The sequence below is a fragment of the Aethalodelphis obliquidens genome, unplaced genomic scaffold (assembly GCF_003676395.1).
Source record: "Aethalodelphis obliquidens isolate GAN/ISIS:26980383/991018 unplaced genomic scaffold, ASM367639v1 scaffold9, whole genome shotgun sequence".
NCBI lineage: Eukaryota > Metazoa > Chordata > Mammalia > Artiodactyla > Delphinidae > Aethalodelphis > Aethalodelphis obliquidens.
The window spans coordinates 24,257,557-24,282,614 of NW_020837953.1; the positions used below are offsets into that span (position 1 = coordinate 24,257,557).

Here is a 25,058-nt window from a genome sequence, read left to right on the forward strand (position 1 = left end):
AAGTACATTTCAGGTTGAAAGAGAAGCAAAAAATTTCCATTACAAGTAATTGTGTGAGTAACCTTGATTCCCAGGGAATAAAGTTTTAAATGCTGGTACATTTTTGCAAGTTGCAGCATCACTCAAGGTACCTTAAGGACTGGCAAAGCCTATTCAATAAGGAAGCATCCTGGTTCTAGCTTAGTTTAAAACAAAGTGACAGGACACCAACTGTGACTATAAAACAGATAAAAAGAATTCTTTAAAAAGGCATGGAGGGCTTCCCTGGTAGCGCAGTGGTTGAGGGTCCACCTGCCAATGCAGGGGACACAGGTTCGTGCCCCGGTCTGGGAAGATCCCACATGCCGCGGAGCGGCTGGGCCCGTGAGCCATGGCCGCTGAGCCTGCGCGTCCGGAGCCTGTGCTCCGCAACGGGAGAGGCCACAACAGTGAGAGGCCCGCGTACCGGAAAAAAAAAAAAAAAAAAAAAAAAGGCATGGAAATATATGCCTTTTCTGACCAGTTTCAAAAATTGTCAGATTATGATCTATAAGAAATAGCTGATAAAAATCATACCGAAATCTCATCTAAAAAACTACACTGTCAGGGGGAGGAAGAGGAGGGACTTTAAAAAATGTTTATTGCCAAAGTTAACTTGCTATGAGAAAAGTTAAAAAATCATTTAGATCTAACAAACCACACAGCAGCATAAAATGGGCATTTTTGAAAACTCTGAAAAATACTAAAAGCTAATTTTTTTCAAAGAGGGGGAAACATGAGTACTTTTTACCATGGCAGTGTTATCTGTCACCATGACATGCATCACATGTGTTACACATTCACAAAAGTCAACCAAATAAGAGACCTGCCTGTCTGAATCTGCAGCCAAATATAGTGCAATTGCCTGGCAGCCTGTACTTGCACCAGCACAAGTCTGTAGAGATCAATACATAAAGTAGTAAAACTAATAAAACTCTGTAAAACTTTCAAAAGTTAATGCTCGTTAAAGGCATTTACAGTGGCGAAGTCAGAAATCTCCATTAAAAAGCCTATTGACCCACACAATTAAATAGTTACACTGAACTGAAGTAGATTGGTTTTTCTCTCCCATTTATGCATATACCCCACTCGACGAATACAGGAAAAAGGAATAAGCTTCTCTTGTAAGACTAGAGGGATGCGGTGAACACCACAGCTAGCAAAATAGTCCATAGAAACCTTTCTCATAAAGTCCTTTAGAAAGTTCAGGCTGATTAGCCTTTGCATGATGAGGTAAAAATTCAGTCCAGTGCATCAGAAAAGATAATCAATGAGTATCTATTACTTTAAAAAAATGGCTCAATTTTGTTGATGCATCAGACAGTGCTGTGAAGTATAGATTCAGTGCAACTATTCTGAGTTGCTGGTAGAGGACCACCTGAAGTCAACTTGGCTCTCTCTAGAGGCAGTAGGCGTTTGAAACATTTTGAGCCTGCATGGTGTGCCAAACTGGTTGAGTTCTTTTTCTGAGACTCTCAAGCAAAATACATCGTGTGCTGGGTATCATGGTGGATCTGCACAGCTTTAGCCAAGGCCTGAGGATCTCGGCCATTGCTCTGTCCTGACACATGACTGCCTTCCGCACTGTAAAGAAAAGAAAGCAAAAAAACCAAGAGTGACAAAAGACCACTTCAAACTCCACATGTTTCAAATAGCATGAATAGTACTAGAGTCAAGATCTTGGGCTCAAGGTGTGGCTCCTTAAATAATTTGTAACGTCTCTCTAAACACCAGTTTGCTCAACTGAAAATGCAATACAACTTATTTAATGGGCTGCTGCAATTAATTAGAATAATGTCTGCAAAGACCAAATCTTCAACAGTGCCTACACAAGGACTTCCATTTGTCTGCTATGTCTGGTTAATGCCTACTTGTCCTTTAGGCTTCAGTCAAATGTCATTTCCCCCAAAGAAATCTTCCCTGATTCTGAAGTTCAGGTCAGAGCCACCTGGAATATACATTCACAGAATCCTCTACATTTATTTTATTTGAAAGATTATTATTTGGATAATTATTTATTTCCCTTACTGGGATGTAACCTCCAAGAAAGCAGCAACTTTGTCTGTCTTACTCACCACTAAATCCCTAGTGCCTGCCACATAGCATTGCCTCAATAACCATTTGTTGAATGGATGAATGAATGAATGAATGAATGTGCTTAGCACAGTGCTGCAACATAACAGATACTCAGCAAATGTTACTATGCCACCAGTCTTTCTTGTCTTCCCCTCACTAGCTATATGACCCTGGACAAGTAACAACTCCTCTGAACTTGATCTTTTAGGGTAACAGTAACAACTTCTGAACATACCTTTTAAGGGCACCATGTGATAAAAAGCTTAGTAAATAGGAAATCACCATCCCTCTTCTGACTTCTCTACTTAAATTATTATTACCCTTATCATCTAGGCTCAAAATCTTAGTCATTTTTTACTTCATCCTCTTCTCTGTCACTCACATCCAATTAACTGTTGAGTAATGTCTATTTTATCCCAGGATTAGCCTTTTACGTTAAACAAAGGTAATCTTGCTCTAACATATTCTTCCGGCTTCATGCCTGCTATTCCCCTTTCAAATGCTCCAACCAAAGAAAACTTGCTATTGTTCAAACATGTCACTTGTCTTCTCTTCTTTGTGTCCATTATTCCCTCTGCCTGGAAAATTCTTTTCTCTTCTTTGTAGAGCCAAATCCTACCCATCCAGCTATGAAATCTCTAACAGACTTTCCTCTGATGTCCAATTGCACTTTCATCTATACTGCTATGGGCTAATTGTCAGTTTTACGTTTGCGTGTATTGTATCCCATACTGAAGCATAAAATCCCAGGAAACATGTCTTCCTCAACTTACAGTTTTTAGTACCTAGTACAGTGTTGGGCACACAGGCAATACCTAGTAAATGTGTTGAATGAATATGTATATTACAGAATGGAAGGTACAAAGCCACAGCTGGGCATTTTCCATCATAGCGTACTTTCAACCCATACAGAAATAGACTTGCAGTGGAATGTCTACTATTTAGCAGCTGAATTCGGACTTGGGGAAGAGCCCAGAAACAACTACACTTCACAGATGGCCATTTGGAAAAAAAAATTTAACGCAGAAAGCTTGTTTAGTTATTTAATAGTAGCTCAATAACAGGTCAATATGTCTGATTCTCCTGAGATCCTTATTTGGGGGTGAGAATGGTCTGGTACCCTACCTGTTCCCGACACAAACCCAGGTTCCCTCTGATACATCCTCCAAGACTGTACTGAAAGTAAAGTGAACTGGTCAGGACTTCCCCCTTGCATGAAGTGGAATCCACAGACCTGTGACTGCTCTGACTGGAGCCAGGGCACTGGGCTGGACATCTTTTGAGGCTGCTTAGGACCTGAGCAGAACTGAAATGCATTTGGCTCTATGGGAAATCCACAGGTAGTTTCAAATGAGACTGCTTTTTGGGGCAGACTTTAGACACATCATACAAGTATGAACAAGCCTGGGCAATTTTTGGACCAAAAGTCACATTATCAGCTCTTAAAGGCATATGCAATTTTATCTGCTCCTTGAAATGTAAACCCTAAAAGGAAGTTTAACTCTTCCTAAAGGTTTTCTATAGTAGCTCATTTTTTTTAATATGCTGCTAAACACAGACAGAAAGATTTTATTTGCCTGAGAAACTTGCCTGTCATGATCTTTATCCACCAGATGATACCTTGCTCTGAATGCTACAAGGCGGGCATAATAGGCAGGGGCTGGAATAGAGACTGAGCGTGTGCACCGCACATAGGTATGACATAGCTGGTAAGTTAGTAACTGGAGCTCATCTGCGGTGAAGCAGTTGTCATCCCACAAGACCTGGTAATGTGAAGGACGGCTGGTTCCCTGGAGAAAGAGTTTTATGATTAATGTCTCTGACATGGGTTGATGACCTGAGAGAATTGAAACCTACTTAAATTCAGAAATATTCCTGCCTAGCACACCTACAAGCAGATACGTAGACCAAAAGATAACAGTTCTAGGATACAAGCATTAACAAAGTTATGTACAGTGTTTAATAACAAGTCTACTCAAGCTAGTTGCTGAATTTGCAAACACCTCCCTATCAAATCAAAGACCTGGACTAGCTTCCAAATTACCTGAATTCCTGCATGACTACAGAGGTAAAAGTCAAACTCAGATGGATGTGTGATGGTGCTATCCACGGTAGTGCCTGCTGGTACATTGCCACTTTTCCCCACCTTAAAAAAAAAAAAAAAAAAAAAAGAGTGTCATTAGTCATCAAAGTGCTAAATTGAGCTCAAGCCATTAGTAAGAATTAGTATACTGCTCTTAAGGGAACTCTTGAAAATCAGTTTAATTCAAGATGTTGAATTTTCTGTAACTTTCCGTTAGCCCAACTATTTCAACCTTAGATATTTTCTCAAATATACTCCACTGCTTCTCTAAGGGAATCCAGACAAAGAATTATTTTACCTGTGGCTTTGGGCTACATTATTGTCATCTATTTTACAGATGACACTTCGGTGTGTTCACAGAGGGGGAAAAGAAGACATTTAAGATGGATAAGCTTCCTGAGGGGGAAAAAAAATCAGTTTTATTCCTTATTTGGAGTAAAAAAAAAAACAACCTACAACTTTCAGTAAAAGTTAAGATGAAGGGGCTTCCCTGGTGGCGCAGTGGTTGAGAGTCCGCCTGCCGATGCAGGGGACACGGGTTCGTGCCCCAGTCCGGGAGGATCCCACATGCTGCGGAGCGGCTGGGCCCATGAGCCATGGCCACTGAGCCTGCGCGTCCGCAACGGGAGAGGCCACAACAGCGAGAGGCCCGCGTACCACAAAAAAAAAAAAAAAAAAGTTAAGATGAAGGAATCTGTGAACTGGTTCACCAGGTTCAACAAAATTAATACTTTTACAGGATCAATAAAAGAATTCACTGGCACATGTATTGTCAGGAAGAGTGCATTGAAATGAGAATTAGGAAAGCCACAGTTTCTGTTCTAAGCCCAGCCTTGTAACTACATACCTTGAACAAAGCCTCAATCTAATCATCCATAAAATTAGGTGATGATTTCTGATACTTTTAAAATTCTAAAGTTCTTCTAGAGCCAAATTCTAAAATCAAACTTCTAGAAAAGCAGAGAGGAGAACTTCAAGGAAAGGAATTAAATCTTGCTATTTGGTCAGTTTTCATCCACTTCTGCTGTACACATGGGTTCCACACGAGGTAGTACATTTAGCATATTGGCACAGATTTGATGGGAATTTATTTGGCTCCATTCTAACTATTGTTAACTTCAGCTGAAGACCATGCACCAATGCATATAATAACAACATACATGAGTATAGAAAAGTCTCATTCCATGAAATTCATATGTGACCTGGGGTACTTAGCTGGACAAGAGGAAATGTAACTGAGCTACAATCATTCTAGTATTGTTTCCCAAAGTGTATGCTTTAGAAATATTAGTTCTGCAGGATGTGTTTAGGTGTTTCATGGTCAAATAAATTTGAGTGATATGGGGTTAAACCACAGTTGAAAGGTTTTTCTATTGTATGACTTCTCAGAACCTTTATCTAGTAACGTATAATCTTTAAGAGGGAGATGGAGTATACAGCACTTCCCAAACTTATTTGACCATAGAATCCCTTTTTAAAAATCTCTTGGAATCTACAGATGAGAACCTAAAGAGGTGCTGCCCTGGGGAAAAGGGGGTCCAGGCATGTTCATTTCAATAATTATTGCTTGAGCACCACGTGCAAGGCTCTGCAACAGATGTTGGGGATGAGAGACAGAGTCACAGAGAGAACTAAAGAACCTGCCCTCCTGCTCTTCATGAAAGTCACAGGCAATGCACTGCAATGCAATGTAATAAGGGCCTTATGGAAGGCACTGGGAAAAGCTGGTGGGAGGAAATGGTTGAGCCATGCCTTATAGGATAAGCACAGGTTGGATGGAGGGGATAGAATGAAAATGGAAACATTTCAATACCCCTTGCAGTCAGGAATGGATAAACTGTGGTTCATCTACATCACAAAATACTACTCAGCAATAAAAAAGGAACAAACTACTGATACACACAATAACGTGGATGAATCCCAAATGCATTATGCTAAGTAAAAGAAGCCAGAGCAAAGGCTATGACTTCTTTTCATATGACATACTGGGAAAAACAAAACTATAGGGACGGAATATACATCAGTGGTTGTCAGGGGCTGTAGGTAAGGGAAAGGGTTGACTACAAAAGGGCATAAGAGAGTTTTTATGTGTGACAGAATCATTCTATATATTAAGGTGGTAGTTTTACACAACTGTATGCATTTGTCAAGACATGCAGAACAGTATGCTAAAAATAGTGAATTTTACTGTGTCTATATTATATCTTATTATAAAAATAATGGGGAAAAAAAGGTGGGATGGATGTGGTCATTCCAGGGATAAAAATACACAATGTATATGGGAAATGGAAATAGTCACATTGCTAATGGAAGGTGTATGGGGGCATGGTGAAAGATCAAACTAAATGTGTTTTGGCTACCGTGGGAAAACACCGAGCACCATAAGGAAGCATCTGGTAGGCAACAGGGGTAACATGAATATTTTTGAGCAGTGGAGTGGCAGGATAAGATCTGTATTTTAAAAACTTAGCCCTCAGAATGGCCATCATCAAAAAATCTAGAAACAATAAATGCTGGAGAGGGTGTGGAGAAAAGGGAACACTCTTGTACTGTTGGTGGGAATGTAAATTGATACAGCCACTGTGGAGAACAGTATGGAGGTTCCTTTAAAAACTACAAATAGAACTACCATACGACCCAGGAATCCCACTACTGGGCATACACCCTGAGAAAACCATAATTCAAAAAGACACATGTACCACAATGTTCATTGCAGTTCTATTTACAATAGCCCGGAGATGGAAACAACCTAAGTGTCCATTATTGGATTAATGGATAAAGAAGATGTGGCACATATATACAATGGAATATTACTCAGCCATAAAAAGAAACGAAATTGAGCTATTTATAATATGGTGGATAGACCTAGAGTCTGTCATACAGAGTGAAGTAAGTCAGAAAGAGAAAGACAAATACCACATGCTAACACATATATATGGAATTTAAGGAAAAAAAATGTCATGAAGAACCTAGGGGTAAGACAGGAATAAAGACACAGACCTACTAGAGAATGGACTTGAGGATATGGGGAGGGGGAAGGGTAAGCTGTGACAAAGCGAGAGAGAGGCATGGACATATATACACTATCAAACGTAAGGTAGATAGCTAGTGGGAAGCAGCTGCATAGCACAGGGAGATCAGGTCGGTGCTTTGTGACCGCCTGGAGGGGTGGGATAGGAAGGGTGGGAGGGAGGGAGACGCAAGAGGGAAAAAAAAAAAAAAGAAAGATCTAATTTAAAACAAACAAACAAACAAACAAAAAAAACCTAGCCCTGACAGTAGGTGGAGGATGCATTTGTGAAGGAGGAATGGAGACAGGGAGACTGCGAGGAGTCTCCTGCAGTACTGAAGAGTTCTGCCTAGGGCAGATGGAACACACAAGAGGAAGAGTTGAGCCAAGAGATTTCAGGGCAGAACACAGAGAATTGTTTGACCCACTGAACATGGGAAGCGGGGACAGGAAGAGAGGAGAAGAATTTAAAGACAACTCTGAAGTTTCTCACTTGGCTGACTAATATATAGTGATGCCAAGCAATAGAAGAATAGTAAAATTGGGGGAGGAATAGCTTTTAGATGTGGATAAAACAATAAGGAGAAGGTTTAGATGTGCTTTGCTTGAAATGCCTGTGGTAGATTGTATCACTGGTGCCAAATATTCCCATGCCCCTCCCTGGGTGAGGATTATACATCCCTACCCAATTAACTCAGAAGTGGCCATGTAACTTCTTTTGGCTAATAAAATGTGATATGAAATGTGCTACTTCTGGGCAGAAGCTTTAACAGCCAGCATATGGCTTGTCATGTATCTTTTTTCCCCTCTACTACAATGACTGGTGAAGTTCCAGACAGATGCTTCCTCTCTGTCAGCCTAGGTTCCAGAGGGAGGACAGCGAGGTCCCAGCCGTAGCAGTGCCACAATGAATGTGTAATGTGAACAAGAAATAAATCTTAGTAAGCCACTAAGACTTTGGAGTCTTTTGTTACCACAGCATAGCCTAGCCTATCTTGACTGATACAATGCCTACAGAGCATCTAAGTAAACTGGTAGACAGAAGTGCAGATCAGGAGCTGCATAGAAAATCTGGGGCTGGAAATACAGATTTAGGAATCTATAAGCAAGTACGTGAATCTGGAAAAGTCGGTGAGACTAAGGGAGTTGAAATTGAGAAGAGAAGAGAGAAATATGAAATGCCAGGAAGCATCAATGTTTAATGGACAGAGGAAGAAGAGGAGTCAAAGAAAGCCTAATTACAGAGGTAGGTAGTGAGCCTGGAAAATCATATTGCTAAGGCCAAAGAAGGCAAACATCCATAAGTGCTTCAAAGAGGTCAGTGTGGGAATTTGACAAGATATCGCTGGATTCAAAATGAGCAAGTCATTGAGAGAACGACCTCAGTGGAGTCAGTGAAATAAAAGTCAGGCAACAGAGAACTGAAGTATTATGTGAGAAGGTACAAAAAGAAAATCAAATCTTTTTTTCCTATAAGTTTGGTCATGAAAGGGAGGAAAGAAAAAATGGCAGGTAGATTGAGGGAGAAGGGAAGTTTTGAGAGAGACTGAGGAAGAGTTGAGAAACTTTAAAAGGTGAGGAGAGGGAAGCAACGGAATGGGGAAAACTGAAATTTTGAAAAAAAATGGATAATTGATGAAGTGAGGCTCTAAAGAAGGCAGAAAGCATTAAAAACAAAAGCATAGGTGGAGGGAAAAAAAGCATAGGTGGAGAGATTAGCCTCTGAGATTCAAGGAAGAAAATAAGAAAACACAGATTTAGCTAAATTTGAAAGTAAAGGGGAGGAAGCCAAGAAAATTCATGCCTTCTCCATTTTGTTTTCTGGAGGAAACAGAAGGTTATTCTATTGTTGGCAATGTAAATTGTTGGCAACGAATGCTTCATGGATGGGGTTGGGGACTTGAGAAGAATATAAAGGTTTAGAACAGATGTTATGGGGAATACAATAAATGAAAAGAAATTGCAGCATCAAAGGCCTGGCTGAGATTTGCTGTCAAGCACTTGTATTATGGTTCATTATTAAATAAATGACTTTTTTCCTCAGCAACCTCAATCAGCCTAAGACTAGCAGCAAAAGAAATGGGCAAGTACACTAATTCAGAGTTGGAGACTGGCAAGAGGCATGTTTAGAGAATTGAAGATGCTGGTGTCAGGGGTGCAAAGTAGACCAAGGATTGGGACTGTCAATCTTCAAAGGTCAGGAGTGACACTGGATGGTCAAGAACAAAGCTATGAGATAGCTTGGGGGTTTAGAAAGAGAGTCCAGGTCCTAAAGTTACATGATAGCAAGTCAACAGCGGGATGGGGTATGACTATGCAGTTAAGGAGGGGATGGCAGGATGTTTTGTGCCCAGAGCTCGGTCAAGAACTCAGAGAATTTGAATTAGCAGAATTTAAGAAGTATTACCAAGTCAGAGTTTGGCAATTTGGAAGACAGTATTTTGAATCTGAGCTGATTGGTGGACCTGTGGCCCAAGGGTAAAACCTTAGTTCTCTAATGATTCAGAAAACAAGAAGAAACAGCTCAGCCTTGGATTAGAGACAGAAACTCTAATGTGGGAGCATGTGGGACTTCCCTGGTGGTGCAGTGGTTAAGAATCCGCCTGCCAATGCAGGGGACACAGGTTTGAGCCCTAGTCCAGGAAGATCCCACATGCCGTGGAGCAACTAAGCCTGTGCGCCACAACTACTGAAGTCCGCGCACCTAGACCTCGTGTTCCGCAACAAGAGAAGCCACTGCAATGAGAAGCCCACACACTGCCACGAAGAGAAGCCCCCACTCACCGCAACTAGAGAAAACCCGCGTGCAGCAACAAAGACCCAACGCAGCCAAAAAGTAATTAATTAATTAATTAAAAAGAAAAATCTAATCCTTAAAAAAATAAAACAAACTAAGCGTGTACTAGAAAACAGTGGGAGTGACCCACAAGGCGACAAGATCAGGAAACAGAAAGAACTGGTCTCTCTGGGAGTGGATCAGGGAGGGCCTGAAAAGGTTGAAGTAATGTCATAGAAAAGATCATAGAAGTAAAGTCATCCAACACTGTGTACCTAAAATTTACCTAGTTTACACATTAATACCAGATTATAAAAAGGTTACACAAAATGCCTTTTATCAAATGCTGGAAATTGTACCCCAAATTAACATTCATTTACTAAGTTAATCCTTAACAACAACCCTGTGAAATAGGTATTGTTCTTACCACACTTTACAGTTAGAACATTACGGCTTAGAGAAGTTAACCTGTCCATGGTTAGTAAATGTGACATCACAGGCATTCAAAGTGTGTACCCTAAGAATCCCCTGCACTGATGTAAAATCATTTGGAAGAGAAATTTTCTTTATACCCTAGAACCATGCCTTAGGCGCTGGTAGCAAAAAATAGCAAATGGCAATAAAGTCCAAGTAGTAAACCTTCCCTTTGGAGGTTTCCTGTATCACCATAGTGTACATAGCTTTTTTTAACTTCTCCCTCTAAAAACTCCAGAAACCAGTATTGCTGTCACATAAGAGAAATATTCAGTCTGGAAACCTGTATCATTCAAAATTGCTCATCTAAGCTCAACTGGAGTTAGTATGCTTATTAAATTATTATTAGGCACTTCTGCTTTAAAAAAAAAAAACTATATGTATGCCTACTCAAAAACACATTCACAGGACTTCCCTGGTGGTCCAGTCAGTAAGACTCTGCGCTCCCAATGCAGGGGGGCTGGGTTCAATCCCTGGACGGGGAACTAGATCCTGCATGCATGTGCAACTAAGAGTTCGCATGCTGCAATGAAGATCCTGCATGCCGCAACAAAGACCCGGCACAGCCAAAATAAATAAATAAATATTTTTAAAAAACCGAAAACATATTCACTTGCATCAGATAATAAAGCTTATCCTATGTGTTCTTACCCTCTCTGTTTTATCTGCACAGAAGAGTCGTGTGTGATGTCTTTTCTGCACCACAATATAGGTTATTCCTGGCCGGTAATCTTCTTCCAAACTAATACATGCCTTTCGAATTGCTATTAGTTCTGGCCAAGCTACCTAGGAGTTAGAAATAAAATGATGTTTAATTGAGAACTTGCCAATCTCTCAGGCATCTCTCAGATCTGATTTACTTGGAGTGGCAGATGGGAGGAAACTCCATCAGATACCTAGAAGCCCCAGAAGGCAACTATGGGATTAAGAGAGTACCTGTTTCATCTGTCCCTCGGATACCCCTCCACGGTAATAGATGATCCGAGTGGGTTTGAAGCGTGTGGATTTGTAGAACTGGATCAGCAGCTCTCGAACCATGTTAGTAAGGTCCTGGATTACCTCCTGACTATAGAGGAGCTCCTGGGAGATCTCCTGGCGGGACGTCTGCACCCGCACAGTGGCACAGTACCGGCTGGGGTGGCCGTCCATACTGCCAACGACAGCAGCAATGGAAGGCTTCTTCCCATCCCCTGCTGGGGGGTGCGTGACATCCGCTCCCAGGAAGATGACAGGCTGCTGGAACACCGAGGGCCTGCTCAGATTTAAGGAGACATTGCCACTCAGACATATGGATGAAAATGTTTTTGTTTAGCAAGATCACCAGACATAATCACAGGCATAATCTTATGAGAATAAAGACATGCCCATTGGGAGAGAACTCTAATGCCCACTGAGTATCTGTGCCACCCAGTACAACAAATCTGAACTGACTAAAGAAGCCAACATGGTTCTTCTGCAATAGTGGGAAGGGTAGAGTCAAGAAGAGGACCCAACCCAAATTTAACAAAATCTCTATGTGTAAAGGGAAAACTTTCCCAGAACAGGCTTTCTCGGGATCCTGGGATTTCTACAATGGATACTGAATTGCACAATGTACATGGAACTGGGACAAACCCCTCAATATATGAGACTTAGGGAAGAGAATAAAGTCTATCTCCTTCCCTATTTTATTTTCTCCATGTATTTATCACTTTTACCACATATTTTACTTATTTATTTTATTTATTGTGTACACACACACACACACACACACACACAAATGTAAGCTCCATGAAGGCAGGAATTTTGTTTTGCTTTGTCTTGTTCACTGCTGTATCCCTGGTGCCTAAAACACTGCCTTGCTCACAGTTGGCACTCAACTAATATTTGCTAAAATAATGAATTCATTTATTTGGTACTAATTTATCTATGGAATTAAGGAGAAAAATATCATGCATATATTACTTCTCTGGTAAATTCTTTTTTTTTTTTTTTTTTTTTTTGCTGTACGCAGGCCTCTCACTGTTGTGGCCTCTCCCGTTGCGGAGCACAGGCTCTGACGCGCAGGCTCAGCGGTCATGGCTCCTGGGCCCAGCCGTTCCGCGGCATGTGGGATCTTCCCGGATCGGGGCACGAACCCGTGTCCCCTGCATCGGCAGGCGGACTCTCAACCACTGTGCCACCAAAGAAGCCTGATTTTTAAAGTATATCTAGGAGGCATCCCAAATCTGACAATCTCATGTAATAGGTACTAAAGATGAGGTTCCATGTGGGCAGAGCCTGGGTTATATTTCTCTCTATATATATCATCATACAACATGGGTTTGGCATAGTAGGGTATAAGAGCAAATGTATATACATAAGATACATACACAGAACATAATAACAGCTTACATATATTATGTACCAACCACTGTGCTAAGGACTTTACACGTATGAATTCATTTAGTCCTCACAACAATTCTATGAGGGTAGTACAATTATTATCTCAGATTTTCAGGTTTAAAAAATGAAATATAAGAGGATAAGGAACTTGCTCAAGATTACACAGTTAGGAAGTGATAAAGCTGGAATCCAAACCCAGGAAGCCAGACAAAAAGGTCTGTACTCTATGCCACTATGCTACATTGTTTGGGGTAAAATTAAATCATGCTTTAGGTTAACTTCCCCCATGGTCTGTATACCTCATCTACCAATGTTGCAGGAAGGATTTATTTACCTAGAAGTTTCATTCAAGGACAAAAATGAGAACTGTGATACAACTGTATAAGAGTAAGGCACTCAAATTCACCTTCTTCTCAAGTATGAAAATGACTAATACCACAGACAAAATTTAACTTCCCAAATCACTTCCACATACAGGATTTCACATAAAAACATCGTAGAGTAGACAAGTCAGATATTATCTCAACAGACAAGGAAACTACAAATTAACAAGGAGCTGCCCAATCTAAGAAATGGGCAAAGGACTGAACAGGCCCATCACAAAAGAGGATGTCCACTTAGCCAATAAACATATGAAAATGTGCTTAACATGATTAGTCATCAGAGGATTGCAAATTAAAACCATCATGAGATACTATTACCCCCGGCCAAAATGGCTAAAATTAAAAGGACTGATACCACCAAGTGTTGGCAAGAATATGAGCAACTAGAACTCTCAGTGGAAATATAAATTGGTACAACCACTTTGGAAAACTACAGTAGTCCCCCCTTATCTGCAGAGTATGTGTTCCAAGATGCCCAGTGGATGTACCAAATCCTATATCTACTGGTTTTCTTTCCTATCCTAATGGATGGGTAGCATAAACAGCCTAAATACACTGGACAAAGGGATAATTCATGTCCAGGGCTGGATGGAGAGGGAGAGTTCGAGATTTCATTGGGCTACGCAGAATGGCATGCAATTTAAAACTTAAGAATTGGGACTTCCCTGGTGGTGCAGTGGTTAAGAATCCACCTGCCAATGCAGGGGACACGGGTTTGAACCCTGGTCCAGGAATATCCCACATGCCGCGGAGCAACCAAGCCCATGTGCCACAACTACTGAGCCTGCGCTCTAGAGCCCACGAGCCACAACTACGGAGCCCACGTGCCACAACTACTGAGCCCACGTGCCACAACTACTGAAGCCCATGCACCTAGACCTCGTGTTCCACAAGAGAAGCCACCGCAATGAGAAGCCCACACACCACAATGAAGAGTAGGCCCTGCTCGCCGCAACTAGAGAAAGCCCATGCTCAGCAACGAAGACCCAACTCAGCCATAAATTAATTAATTAATTAATTAATTAAAACTGAAGAATTGTTTATTTATGGAATTTTTCCACTTAATATTTTCGGACAGAGGCTGACTGCAGGTAACTGAAACCAGGGAAAGTGAAACTGCAGATAAGGGGGGACTACTGTATTTGATAGTATCTATCAATGCTAAATACATATATTTTCTATAAGTCAGCAATTCCACTCTTGCAAGAGAAAGAGTACTTAATTCCACCAAAAATGTAGAAGACTTGTATAATAAATGTATAAGAATATCTAAAATTTTGTAGTATATTCATAAAATGAAATAATACACAACAAAAAATAAACTTCTACTTAAAATAGTAACATGAATGAATCTCATAGACATGATATTCAGCAAAAGAAGACAGACACAAAATAGTACATACTGTATGGTTCCATTTATATGAAGTTCAAAAACAGGCAAAACTAGGGAACTCCCTGGCAGGCCAGTGGTTCGGACTCTGAGCTTTCACTGCCAAGGGCGCAGGTTCAATCCCTGGTCGGGGGAACTAAGATCCCACAAGCCGCGGGGTGTAGCCAGAAGAAAAACAGGCAAAACTAATCTATGATGCTGGAAGTCAGAACAGTCAGAACCTTTGGGGGTTATCTATTGGGAAGGGCCACGAGGAAGCCTGATGAGGTGCTGGATGTGTTCTATATTTAACCTGGGTGGTGGTTACATGAGTGCATACATATATAAGAAAAAGTAACCACGATGTATATTTGAGATTTGTGTGCTTTATTGTAAATTATGTAAGTTAGAGCTTAAGAAACAAATGGAAAAAGAGTTCAGGATCTTACCTTTGATGAGGTACAAGCACGTTGTTAATTCCTCCGAGCTTTGCATTTATCTTCAGGCAAAGGTTGGAAAGGGTTTGAGGTGAGGTCTTCACTACATTTTTTACCTGGACACACTGTGTAGCCATACCCAGGAGGGTATCTCCAACACGTTTCACCTCCGCTACAAAAATAAGTTTATTAATTAATTTAAAAATGTTGATATATTCTCCTGATTACTAAAAGTAGAGGGAAACACCCCCCCACACACATTAACATTTACAGAGTGCCAACTATATACTGAATGTTGTGCTAGATGCTTTTCCTGTGTGGTCCTTTCATCTGCTAAACCCCCAGGGCAATTTTTTTGTTTGGAAGGCTCTCTCCCTACCCTTTTCTTCCCTCCTGCAGGCTTTGAAGCCAGTCCACTTCCTTTATTCTAGCATGCAGCCTGCCGCCACTCACCACTCACTCAAGTCCCTTGAGGTTCCTTTTCCCACAGGACTGGTCTGGCAAAGAAATCAATCTCCCCAGCTCCTCCCTCTCAGTACACACACCAGCCCTCTGAATTCTAAGGGATTTTTTTTTCCTTCCTTCCCCTCCTCCCCCAAACACTACAGATAAAGAGAAGCTAACAAAAGAAACAAATATAGAGAGGCTTGAAGGCATTTTACAAAGTTCAAATGGTTGGTCTACATAGTTTCCAAATCCTTCACTTAGATGATAGCCAAAAGAACTTTGTATCATTCTTCTTATAAGAGATACAAACTAAGCAGCTCCTATTCTGGAAGTGGTAGGCTCCCCCCACTCTGATATTCCTAAATGCTTTTCACCAGGCATTCCAGTTCTCCCCGTTTTGGGGATGACGGTAAAATGGCACTACCCTCATTACCACTGCATTTCCTGCCCACCATCCTACTTCCCCCACATAGGTTGGGTGGGCCATATAGCTGGTTGTGACCAAGAAATTGCAGAAGTTAAGAACCCTCCAGGCTCTCTTTTCTCTCTGCCATGGAGCCAGCAACATCCCAAATAGTGACTGGGTTCCAGAGTGAAAATGATATGATGACATGGAGCAGAGGCTGCAGTCCACCCTCAATGGACACATAGCAAAAGCAAAAAATAAAACTTTGTTGCTTTGAGCCACTGAGAGTTCAGGATTGTTTGTGACTGCAGCATAACCTAGTTTATCCTGACTGCTACAACTACTACTTGAAATCATCCCTCATTCAACATTAAAGGGGTCCATACCATATACTGGCGTCTTCCCAGGCAAGATAACCACTATTAGCTGTAGGCCCACATATGTCATTTTCAGGTGTTTAAACATGGGCTCCACGCTGTCTGCACCTTGTGCATACTTGCAAAAACATGGCTGACCCTGGATGGGCATTCCTGCATCCTTAGAGATTTTACGGAGCTGGTCAGTGAAACTCCTGTTAAAATAGAACCGGTGGCACAGTGCTTTCATTTCAGGGCACATTCTTAGCATTTATTTCCCTCTAAGATATTTCTTTCAGTTCGGTAAATTCTTAGCCAAATTTAGAAACAAATAAACAAACAAACAAAAAAACCCCATCTTTAACTGGTTGCCAAAAATAGCCTGGAAGTTTTATCACTGTAATTATAAGGCAGAAGACTCTGTATTATTAAACTATCAGATTATCATTTTGAATTTTTAAATAATTGTGCCTCAGCTGGGCCTCAGGGCCTAGAATAGCATTCCTGTTCAAAGATTTTTTTAAACATTCAAGTCAGTAATTCCAGACTGAAGAAAAAAGCAAGGTCAAAATTTCAGGTAACGTGTATTTTGGTAAGCCAGGTACAAGAATAGTTGGGTAAGCTTGTGTTCAACTGAGAACACAGAAACACACTGTCACAAAATCACCATATTTAGGATGACATTCAAACTTGTAATAGATTTGATTCAATAACAATGTCAAAAGAAATCATCACTTTAAGAAAAAGCAAAACTCATGGTCAAGTTTTAAATTTTGGATTTGTAGGAAGCTTTCAGAATGATTTGTTTTCTGCATTTGCCAATGTTTTGTAGGATTCCTTTCTTTCACCCCAGTTCCCTTTTCCCGTCGTGATTTTTCCACCCTTTTCACTAACTTCCTGTATATAGATAACTGCATCTGTAAGATGTGAACAAATGATCTTAGTCGGTGACCCTGCAGTAAAACAAGCTCTCTAGTACACTGTAATGATTAAAAATGAACTAGTTTTTATCTTAGCTGAAAAGATACAATTAACCCCAAAGGAAGCTTCTCTAAGAACTCAAGAATTTGCCAATCGGCACTGCTTCAGCCTTGTTAGTCACAAATTTCTGCTCTAAATGTAGGAAGCTGAGTCAGATTCTTAACATAATTCCCAAGTCTGCGATTTACTATAAGAACAAGGTCTTTTTCCTATAGCCAGATGGTGTCACTATAGGAGTCTGGGATTCAGTGCCAGTGTACACAGCACATTCACATAAAGATGATATTTTCATATCTGGAAGGGATATTACTAAGCTGAAAATATGAAGATACTCACTTTAGTAAATCTTCCCTACATTGTTTCTGAGGCGCAAAACAAGCAACTGCCCAAACTTTAATTTCAATGCCAGCATAAAACTGCTTTCCTCGCATGTCCCAGACACCCTGGTTGGGTGTGGCTACCGTTTTATTCTTTAAAAAAAAAAAACACAAAAAAAGAAACAAAAGAAAAGAGAAAAGACATTACAATCTAAGGCCATTTTAAAGTTGATGAGGGGATAAACAAAACTCTATTTGATATTAGCCAAAAGACAAAAAGCAGTAATGAGCAAAGCTATGAGTAAATTCAGTGTGGTGTAGTGGAAAAACCCTGGATTCATCCCTTTTTGATTGGTTGTTGGAAGAAGCTTGCTGAATAAAATAAAAAGCTTACCCGGCCTCCGTATTGCAGCATTGGTGCTGGAAGTACCCTGCCTGTGAGCTCAGTCATTTCATTGTGGACAACAATACCAAATTCTTTAAGATATGGATCAGGTCCGCCCACCATGCTGTTGCTCTTCACCTAAAGAACAGGAAAGCCTGCATATATAAAAACCAAAGAGTAACTGTGTCCCATCAGGCATTTTCTATTGTTTTTTTTGTTTTGTTTTGTTTTTTGTTTTTTTCCCATCTGAAAGCTAGCTTATCTGAAAGACCATGCCTTACTGACCAGTCTACTGATTTCTTCTTGTCTGTCAGGAGCAGATCTTGCTGTGGCTTTGATCATCGTGGAAGTCTGATTGTCTGTGAGCTTCTTTATACATCGTTGTCCTGCCACTATATTACAAACCTACCAAGAGGCAAAGAGGAATTAGTTTGTGTAATGGGCTTCTACATCTTAAGCCTTTGCTGAACTGTACCTTACATCTTGCATTTCCAAAAAAATGAAAATTCTGTTATATGGTGAAGTTATCTGTCCAAAGTATTTTAGAGATTAATATTAAATTCTATCACTAGTTTAGAACATTTCTTTTTTAAAACACACATTCAAGAGATTGGCAGATTGGCAAAAGAAAATTTAGTTTAGCTTACCTCAAGTGGCAAGTATGTATGCTTTTGTTCTTGTCCCACCTGGAGACAGGGAAGATGGGGGTATTTCAGTTGCAGACTATACTTTTGCTTAAAATATTGAGCTACTGTACATTCCATTGCTTGCCCATTTTCTAGCTGTAAGGGAAAACTATAAAAGAGAATGTCTTTTTAGAAATTTCTTCAAGTTCTTTGTGTTTTTTTTTCAAATAAGCAAACAAACAAAAGCCTACTAACATTTTCTACCTTGACCAGTCACTTAAAAAAAAAGGTCAATCTTTATTTGGCCATTTTCACTTAAGGGTTTAATCAGGATAGCGATTTTGTTGGAATTTTACATGTTTGTTTGTTGAAGCTAAGATGAGAAAATTTTTAATTAAAATGGAAAAAGAATTTAAATCAAGAAGAAGCCGCAGAACCAGAAAATACACAGACTTACTAGAGAGGTCAGTTAACCCCTACAGATACAAATACAATCTCTTGCTGGCTTCTTAGAGATGAGTAAATTCAAATAAGGTCCTGGGTCATCCACAGATGATAACTTCAGATAACTTTTGATAAAATGAATGTAGCACAGTTACTGGGGCCACATCTTCAGATCCCCAAACCAGGACAAACACATGTGGACTTGGAGGCCACAAGACCAGATACATGAACTTGAGACCGTGTCAAGATATTTGGTATAAACTGGGGAGCATGATTTAAGAGACTCTCCTGATTTCGCTCTTCCAGTGGACAAATTATCTCAAACACTTGGCACAATAATTACTTTGATCTTGCTTTCTTAGCTGTTAATGGCCCACAAAGTAATAATGCAGTGAGGATCACGTATGTGATATTTAAATCTATGTGCTTTTAATTTTCATGCAAAGATTATATAGTTCTATAAGTCTAGTTATTCTTACAGGGTACTGTGAAGTAATTAAATAATGAGAAAGATAGTTCTTTTTGAAACAAATGCTATAATTCTCAACAGTGACTTCATTTTTTTCCTTAGAGAATGAAGTCAATGGTATAACATGAGGAGTATGTGGAACACCACTTTACAAGTCAAGAAATTCATGTGATGTGTACATGAGTTCATACTGAAGAATTCATTCAAATCAGACTGAATTTATATACTACATTTATCCAGAGGCCACCCCAAATTTTCAGTTATCTAGAACAAAGCGCTCCAGGTGATTTTGATGTACACTTGTTTGAAAAAGTCTTCTGAGTGAGGAAAATAATGTAAAGTTAATATAGTTAAGTTTATGCTCTTTACTTAGAAAAGCCAATATTCATATTTATGTCAGACATGAGTTTAATGATATTGATTACAAGAATAAAACTTACATATATGGTAATTTAAAAAGTACTTTAATATATATTTTCTCATTAGGTATAGCTCACAGTGGACTAGAAGCTGGGTGATTAGAAAACTGAGATTGCGTAAGCATAAATAAATGTGCTGCTGGAGGCATACCATACACACTGACAGCTGGAAGAAGTGACAGCTAGCTACAAAAGGGGGGAGAAAAATCCACATAAAGCACAAGGCAATGTGTATCTTCCCATGACAGCTTTCATGACTTACAGGCCTTAATAGATCCTTCAGGCCATGCATTGAGAATTACAACACTATAATAAATGATGTTCATAATGATGACTCTGCATCATTATATAAAAGTTGATCTATGTTTAGCATACTCTGTTTAATAGGTGAAATGACTTCCCTGGTGGCACAGTGGATAAGACTCTGTGCTCCCGATGCAGGGGGCCCAGGTTCGATCCTTGGTTAGGGAACTAGATCCCACATGCATGCCACAACTAAGAGTTCACAGGCCACAACTAAGGAGCCCGTGTGCCACAACTAAAGAAGCCGGCGAGCTGCAACTAAGACCCGATGCAACCAAATAGAGAAATAAATATTTTTTAAAAAAAAGAAAGAAAAACTGGCTGGATCATAATTACATTTACAAAAAAAAAAAAAGAGGTGAAATGAATTAAAGGCATGAAATATGTTTTATAAATATTTCTATCAAAAATATTTAAAACATTTTCTATTTTTTTTATTTTTTATTTTATTGACCGCGCTGTGTGTGGCATGTGGCATGCAGGATGTTAGTTCCTTGACCAGAGATTGAACCTGAGATCCCTGCAGTGGAAGCGTGGAGTCTTAACCAATGGACCACCAGGGAAGTCCCTTAAAACATTTTTAAAGCTTCGGTGCTTTAAAGTGAAGATCTAGGTGATTTTTTTAAATTACAATATGGGATACCAATTTCTCAAATTATTATAGTAGCTTCCTTTGTTACAAAAAATATAATGGTACAATTTTAGATGTGGTTAACATACGTCTGATGACTGGCTGGCCGCCTAGTCACATTACACACTCGATATTTTCGTTTCATCTGTCCACAGTGGGTCACCTCAACTTTAAGACCTGAAGTCAAAACAGTCAAAAGAGCAGTATTAATTAAAATCACAGTGACAAGAAAATACTCGAAGGTTGTCTTCAGAAAGGCATAGCATTGTACAGGACAAAAGTTGCAAGGATATGGGAACAATTTCATCATGCATAGGCAAAAAAGCCTCAGCCAAGCAGAAGAAATTAGAACCCAGACGACTTAAGACTTGCAACCTACTTTGATGTATTACTTCATTCAATAAGTATCTATCAAGCATCAACTATGTTTTGGTGCTTATTCTTGGGTCTGGAGATAGCCCTAATGAAGCTTATGGTATAATGAGAGAAGATAGCTAACAACAGGTAAAGAAGCAAAGAAATTCTGATAATAAATGAACTTGTGTTATTTTATTAAAATGGAAGTTTTCAAGTAAGTAAAAGTAACAGTTACTAAGTTCCTGACATGTGCCAGGTACTGTGCTACTGTATAAAGAAACTTTATACACTTAGTTGCATTTAATTCTCACAACAATCTTACAAGATACACATTATCTTAGAGATGAATAAACTAAGGCTCACAGTGGTTAAATAACTTGCCCAAAGTCCCAATGATAGAACTGGCAAGAATGGGATGGAAGCCCAGGAGTGTCTGACTGCAAGACCGTGCTCCTTGCACCATGCTGAGCTGCCTCTCCAAGACCACAGTAATGCAAATACCTACCTCTGATTTCTTTGGTAAACTTGACACGCTGGGAGTCTGTTAGGGGTTTGGTCTGTTCATTGATGTTCTGAATGTCTAAAACCTCACACATGAACTCAATGATAGGCTGAGCCCGGTAGAAAGCAGTTGCAGACACTAACAAACAGAGAAGGATACTTAGCTTCAGGGAAAGAGGAAAGACCAAAAAAACAGCCAAAAGAGTAAAGGGTAAAGAGAGTTCCATCTTACCATCAATATTCAGCATCATATTCCACATGGCAGGTCTCACAGACTGATGAAAGCCAAACCAAACCTCCCTGCCCCCTCCCAGAGGGTGATAGTAACCTTCAGGAGGTGAGAAAAAGGAGCGACCCACTGGAGTGTACCTGAAGAAACAAGAGTTTGCATGTTTCACAGTAAAAACTTAAGTCTTTCATTTCACTCTCAATTTTGTAAACTGAAACCAAGTTTGAACTATGACTTGTGCAGAAACCTTTCAATGTCTCCAATGCAACCTAGCAAAAAAAAGTCTGACATTTGTGGCAAGGAATTCAAACTAACCTCATGGAGGGAAGGTGTCTTGTGATAACATCAAGTGCTTGAACTGAGTCATCTGGGACTTCATTCAAGTGCCCGGCCAAAGCTTCTAAAAGCAACTGAAGGCTCACAACTGATACCCACTGAACAGACACTTTAAAGGTCTGGTCTTTACCCTCACCTGGAAGGGTCACTTCCATATCAACCTAAGGAAAAATACATAAAATACATACACATACAAATTTACAAAGGCTGAGACATCCCAGGAATATTCACATAGTATATGCATAAGGATGTTTAACACTTTCTATAATTGCAAAACACTGGAAACAACCTATGTTCCATCAGTAGGGGAATAATTTAATATTGAATATTATGTAATAGTTAAAAATAAGGTAGATGCTACAACATGGATGAACCTTGAAAACATTATGCTAAGTGAAATAAATAGCCAGACATAAAATGACAAATACTATATGATTCCACTTATATGAGGTACCTAGAATAGTTAAATTCATAAATACAGAAAGTAGAATAGTGGTTACCAGGGATAGGGGAGGAGAAAATGGGGAGTAATTGTTTAATGGGCACAGAGTTTGAGTTTGGGATGATGAAAAGTTCTAGAGATGGCTAGTGGTCACAGTTGCATAACAATGTGAATATATTTAATGCCACTGAATTGTACACTTAAAAATGGTTAAAATAGTAAATTTTATGTTATATATATTTTACCACAATAAAAAAATTGAATTAAGAAAATAAGGTAGGGCTTCCCTGGTGGCTCAGTTGTTGAGAGTCCGCCTGGCGATGCAGGGGACACGGGTTCACGCCCCGGTCCGGGAAGATCCCACATGCCCCGGAGCGGCTAGGCCCGTGAGCCATGGCCGCTGAGCCTGCGCGTCCGGAGTCTGTGCTCCGCAATGGGAGAGGCCACAACAGCAAGAGGCCCGCGTAACGCAAAAAAAAAAAAAAAAAATAAGGTAGACTTAAATGTACAGAAATGGAAAGATCTCCCAGACATATTGTTAAATGAAAAAATAAATCATAGAACAATATCAAACAAATAAGAATATATATAGGGGACTTCCCTGGTGGTGCAGTGGTTAAGAATCCGCCTGCCAATGCAGGGGACACGGGTTCGAGCCCTGGTCCGGGAAGACCCCACATGCCACGGAGCAACTAAGCCCATGAGCCACAACTACTGAGCCTGCACTCTAGAGCCCGCAAGCCACAACTACTGAGCCCGAGTGCCACAACTACTGAAGCCCACATGCCTAGAGCCCATGCTCTGCAACAAGAGAAGCCACCACAATGAGAAGCCCACGCACCGAAATGAAGAGTAGCCCCTGCTCACTGCAACTAGAGAAAGCCCGTGCACAGCCAAAAACATAAATAAATAAATAAATTTATTTTTTAAAAAAAGAATATATATAAATATGCATAAATAGCTAAGGCACAAAAAAATATATGAAAGGATATATACTGAACTATTATAGCAGCTTCCTGGGAAAGTGAAAATGGGATTGAGGGTACAGGCAAGTTGGGAGGCAGGAAACCACAGCATTTCTAGATTGTCTGAATAAGGTTATAATGAGTACATATTTATGTATTGCTTTTAAATTTTTAAAACAAATGTCTTAGGTTATTGTGGTATTAAAAATATTTTCATAAGTGGGTGTTATATAATATTCTACAAGTTGGCAGGCAGATTCGACAAGTTATAAAAATTCCACTCTTCAGATTCAGGTGGCACTTTAACACTGTGAGAAATCTGGAATATATGTAAAGATGACATAATCAACCTAAAGTCTAATGCTCAGTTATTGGTTAACTAAGGGACAAGAGAATATGGACAGAATAACAAATCTATCATCAGCATGAGAAACAACTTTAAGTGTTGAATTGTTATTAGAAAGGGAAACACTGTTGTCCTATGTAATTACTACTAAATGACATAAGTCTAATCAATATTTCTTGCCGTTAACACTTACCCTCTCCCGTCCAATTGGCAGTGGATGTGCTGTGTACATGCTTCTTTTGCCATCATAGCCAGGCTGCCGATCACCAAATACCTGCATCTTGAAGTGCCGCACCATTGTATCTACTACGTCCCTTAACAGTAATGGAGATAGTGTAGGTTAGCTCTGAGAAGCGGTGGTGAACAGTAAGGAAACTATCACCATACCTTAATCAACTAAATTCAGTTCAAAACTCCTTGGAAAAAATAAGAGTTAAAGTTACAACTGACTCAAGTAATTAGAAAAATAGTTAACTAAAGAAAGGTAGGCAAGTGAACAAAAGCAATCATGAGATGACAACAAAAAGGAGGGAATAAAAGGAAAAAGAGCATAAACTATAGCATCCTCTCAAATTCTTGCTTTCCAAAATCCTCTCCTATGATAAATAGAGGCTTATAAGAATAACCTGTCTTAGGTATCTAAGTTTGGCATGTTCATAACTGAACAATGATAAGTGTGTTATCAAATAAACATCCTTATTCAAGTATACTGGTTTTGGAAAAGAGAGTGAGCAGAATCCAGAAATCTGGGGATCAATAAATCTAAGATGCATCAAAATCAAAGGACTAAGTCAACCCCTTTGATAATGCTAGAAATTTATTATTCCTCATACTGTCTTGTTATATTCCAAACTGCTTCCAAGCAGTATAGAAAAGGGAATGTCGTAAAATGTCCTCATTCTGTAAAGATTACCAATGTAGTTTCTTTCTGTTTAGAAAGAAAGCCTTTCTCTCAATAGAGCATGAATAGCTTTATTTAAATGTTTCTTCATATATGCCGGATCACACTGTATGCAGGCTCTGAAACAAATGCAGCTGTGGGGGAACCGGAGTCTACAGTTTAAGATGGACAGATCTGGGTCTGTGCGATTTTGGAATGCTAGCGTCA

At 39.8% G+C, this 25,058-nt stretch overlaps 1 protein-coding gene across 2 annotated transcripts in view; it reads right to left on the bottom strand.

Annotated features, from left to right (window-relative positions):
- Positions 1 to 768: 768 nt before the first annotated feature.
- LOC113621832 (protein argonaute-4) overlaps positions 769 to 25,058 on the bottom strand; it is a 42,746-nt gene continuing 18,456 nt past the window's right edge. For both annotated transcript variants that reach the window (XM_027109124.1, XM_027109125.1), the window contains 16 exons: positions 24,144 to 24,264; positions 22,177 to 22,358; positions 21,865 to 22,001; positions 21,637 to 21,771; positions 20,864 to 20,951; positions 18,530 to 18,677; positions 18,168 to 18,287; positions 17,892 to 18,020; positions 17,517 to 17,650; positions 16,230 to 16,414; positions 15,003 to 15,162; positions 11,374 to 11,689; positions 11,089 to 11,223; positions 4,139 to 4,240; positions 3,685 to 3,884; positions 769 to 1,602 (listed from right to left, as the gene is read on the bottom strand). In XM_027109124.1, the coding sequence (XP_026964925.1) occupies positions 1,494 to 1,602; positions 3,685 to 3,884; positions 4,139 to 4,240; positions 11,089 to 11,223; positions 11,374 to 11,689; positions 15,003 to 15,162; positions 16,230 to 16,414; positions 17,517 to 17,650; positions 17,892 to 18,020; positions 18,168 to 18,287; positions 18,530 to 18,677; positions 20,864 to 20,951; positions 21,637 to 21,771; positions 21,865 to 22,001; positions 22,177 to 22,358; positions 24,144 to 24,264 (2,401 nt within the window). In that variant the 3' untranslated portion in view covers positions 769 to 1,493. The remainder of the gene's footprint in view (positions 1,603 to 3,684; positions 3,885 to 4,138; positions 4,241 to 11,088; positions 11,224 to 11,373; positions 11,690 to 15,002; positions 15,163 to 16,229; positions 16,415 to 17,516; positions 17,651 to 17,891; positions 18,021 to 18,167; positions 18,288 to 18,529; positions 18,678 to 20,863; positions 20,952 to 21,636; positions 21,772 to 21,864; positions 22,002 to 22,176; positions 22,359 to 24,143; positions 24,265 to 25,058) is intronic.